At 42.4% G+C, this 1,903-nt stretch overlaps 1 protein-coding gene across 2 annotated transcripts in view; it reads right to left on the bottom strand.

Annotated features, from left to right (window-relative positions):
- Positions 1–1,903, bottom strand: part of syn3 (synapsin III) — a 55,088-nt gene that overhangs the window by 4,088 nt on the left and 49,097 nt on the right. For both annotated transcript variants that reach the window (XM_016452157.1, XM_016452158.1), the window contains exons 7-9: positions 880–942; positions 567–709; positions 211–285 (exon numbers count right to left, since the gene is read on the bottom strand). In XM_016452157.1, the coding sequence (XP_016307643.1) occupies positions 211–285; positions 567–709; positions 880–942 (281 nt within the window). The remainder of the gene's footprint in view (positions 1–210; positions 286–566; positions 710–879; positions 943–1,903) is intronic.

Genomic DNA, 1,903 nt, shown 5'->3' with positions numbered 1-1,903 from the left:
TGTGTGAGGGAGTGAGTGTGTGTCTGAGTGTGTGAGTGAGTGAGTGTGTGTGAGTGAGCGAGTGAGTGAGCGAGTGAGCGTGTGAGTGAGCGAGTGAGCGTGTGAGTGAACGAGTGAGCGTGTGAGTGAGCGTGTGAGCGAGCGAGCGAGTGAGTGAGTGTGTGAGTGAGTGAGTGAATGAGTGTGTGTGTGTGTGTGTGTGATTGACACCTGTCCGTCATGGCGATCTGCTCCAGCATGGCTGAACCTGTGTTGGCCTTCCAGTTCCCTGAGATGGATGTCCTCCTGAAACACACACACACTCCATCACCTCGTCCTGCTGATCATGTTTTCAATAATGGGTTTCTTTTACCCTCATAATGCATTCGGGTCCATTTTGACACAAAAGAAATATAAAAATGCCTAAAACTGCATAGTTTTTAGTAAGAGGTTCTCACACAACACACACACACACACACACACACTCTCACTCACACACACACACACACACACTCACACAAACACTCACTCACTCACACACACACACACTCACACACACACACACTCACACACACACATGCTCTCACATGTAGGCTTTGTAGTTGCTGCCGATCTTCTGGATGCGGATGTCGTATTTGGAGTGGACGAAGGGCTCGGCTGTGGCGTAGGTTTTAGCGATGGCCACCACACTGGTGATGTCCTGGAAATCACTGGCCGTCTCCACCTTTATCTGCCACACAAACACACCTCACGCATTACCCACAATCCATCTGGAGCAACAGAATGAAGCATCCAGTGAAAACACACACACACACACACTCATACTCACACACACACACACACACACTTCACAGACGGCCCAATCACAGCGCGGGGCATGATGACATCATCGGCTCCTACCTTGCCCATGCCGGAGTAGGCGTGTCCCATCTTCACCACCACTGGGAGTGATGCGGTGGGCAGCTGCAGGAGAGAACAGAGAGGTATTTTAGGCTGTTGTTGGTTTTATCGTGACTGGAATGTTCTGGGAAAGCCGTGTGAGGAGACGAATCCCCGCCACAGACAGACGCCCAGTGACTTCTCGAGAACACCAACACACACACACACACATACACCTGATCAACACAGTCTGAGCGTCATTTCTCTGAAGCTTTACGAGGCTGGAGCAGAAAGATCAACAGTCGAGAGTGACGCTGCACTTTCACAGCACAGATTATCAGTGAACATTCTGCATAAACACAAGCTATTTCTAGCACTAATAGATCATTTAGTGTTGTGTGAGATTACCACAGAAAAGTACTGTATATATAAATAAAAGTATATATAAAAAATTAAATAAAAAGTACACTACCATTTAAAAGTTTGTGATTCAAAAAAACACACTGAATACATAATACTTTTATTAATCAAGGATGCATTAAATTGATCAAAAGTGACAGTAAAGTAATTTATAATGTTATAGAAAATTTCTATTTCAAATAAATGCTGTTTTATGAACTTTCTATTCATCCTGAAAAATAAAATGTATCACAGTTTCCACAAAAATATGAATGTTGTCAACATTGATAATAATCAGAAATGTTTCTTGAGCAGCAAATCAGCATATTAGAATGATTTCTGAAGATCATGTGACACTGAAGACTGGAGTAATGATGCTGAAAATACAGCTGCGCATCACAGAAATACATTACAGTTTATTAGATATGCACATAGAAAACAGCTGTTTTACATCATAATAATATTTCACAGTTTTTACTATATTTTTCATCAAATAAATGCAGCTCTAGTGAGCAGAAGAGACTTCTTTCAGAAACATAGTGTATATAAAAATAAGTGCACATATTTGTTTGTCTTTCCATTCAAATGTGCATCAGTGTTGAGGAATTCCCCAGTAAACACTCTTACACACAAACACACACACACA

The sequence above is a fragment of the Sinocyclocheilus anshuiensis genome, unplaced genomic scaffold, assembly GCF_001515605.1.
Source record: "Sinocyclocheilus anshuiensis isolate Anshui unplaced genomic scaffold, SAMN03320099.WGS_v1.1 scaffold1543, whole genome shotgun sequence".
NCBI classification, from domain to species: domain Eukaryota; kingdom Metazoa; phylum Chordata; class Actinopteri; order Cypriniformes; family Cyprinidae; genus Sinocyclocheilus; species Sinocyclocheilus anshuiensis.
Note: the sequence above shows the minus strand (reverse complement) of the source record. Positions and strands in the feature narration are given on the sequence as shown.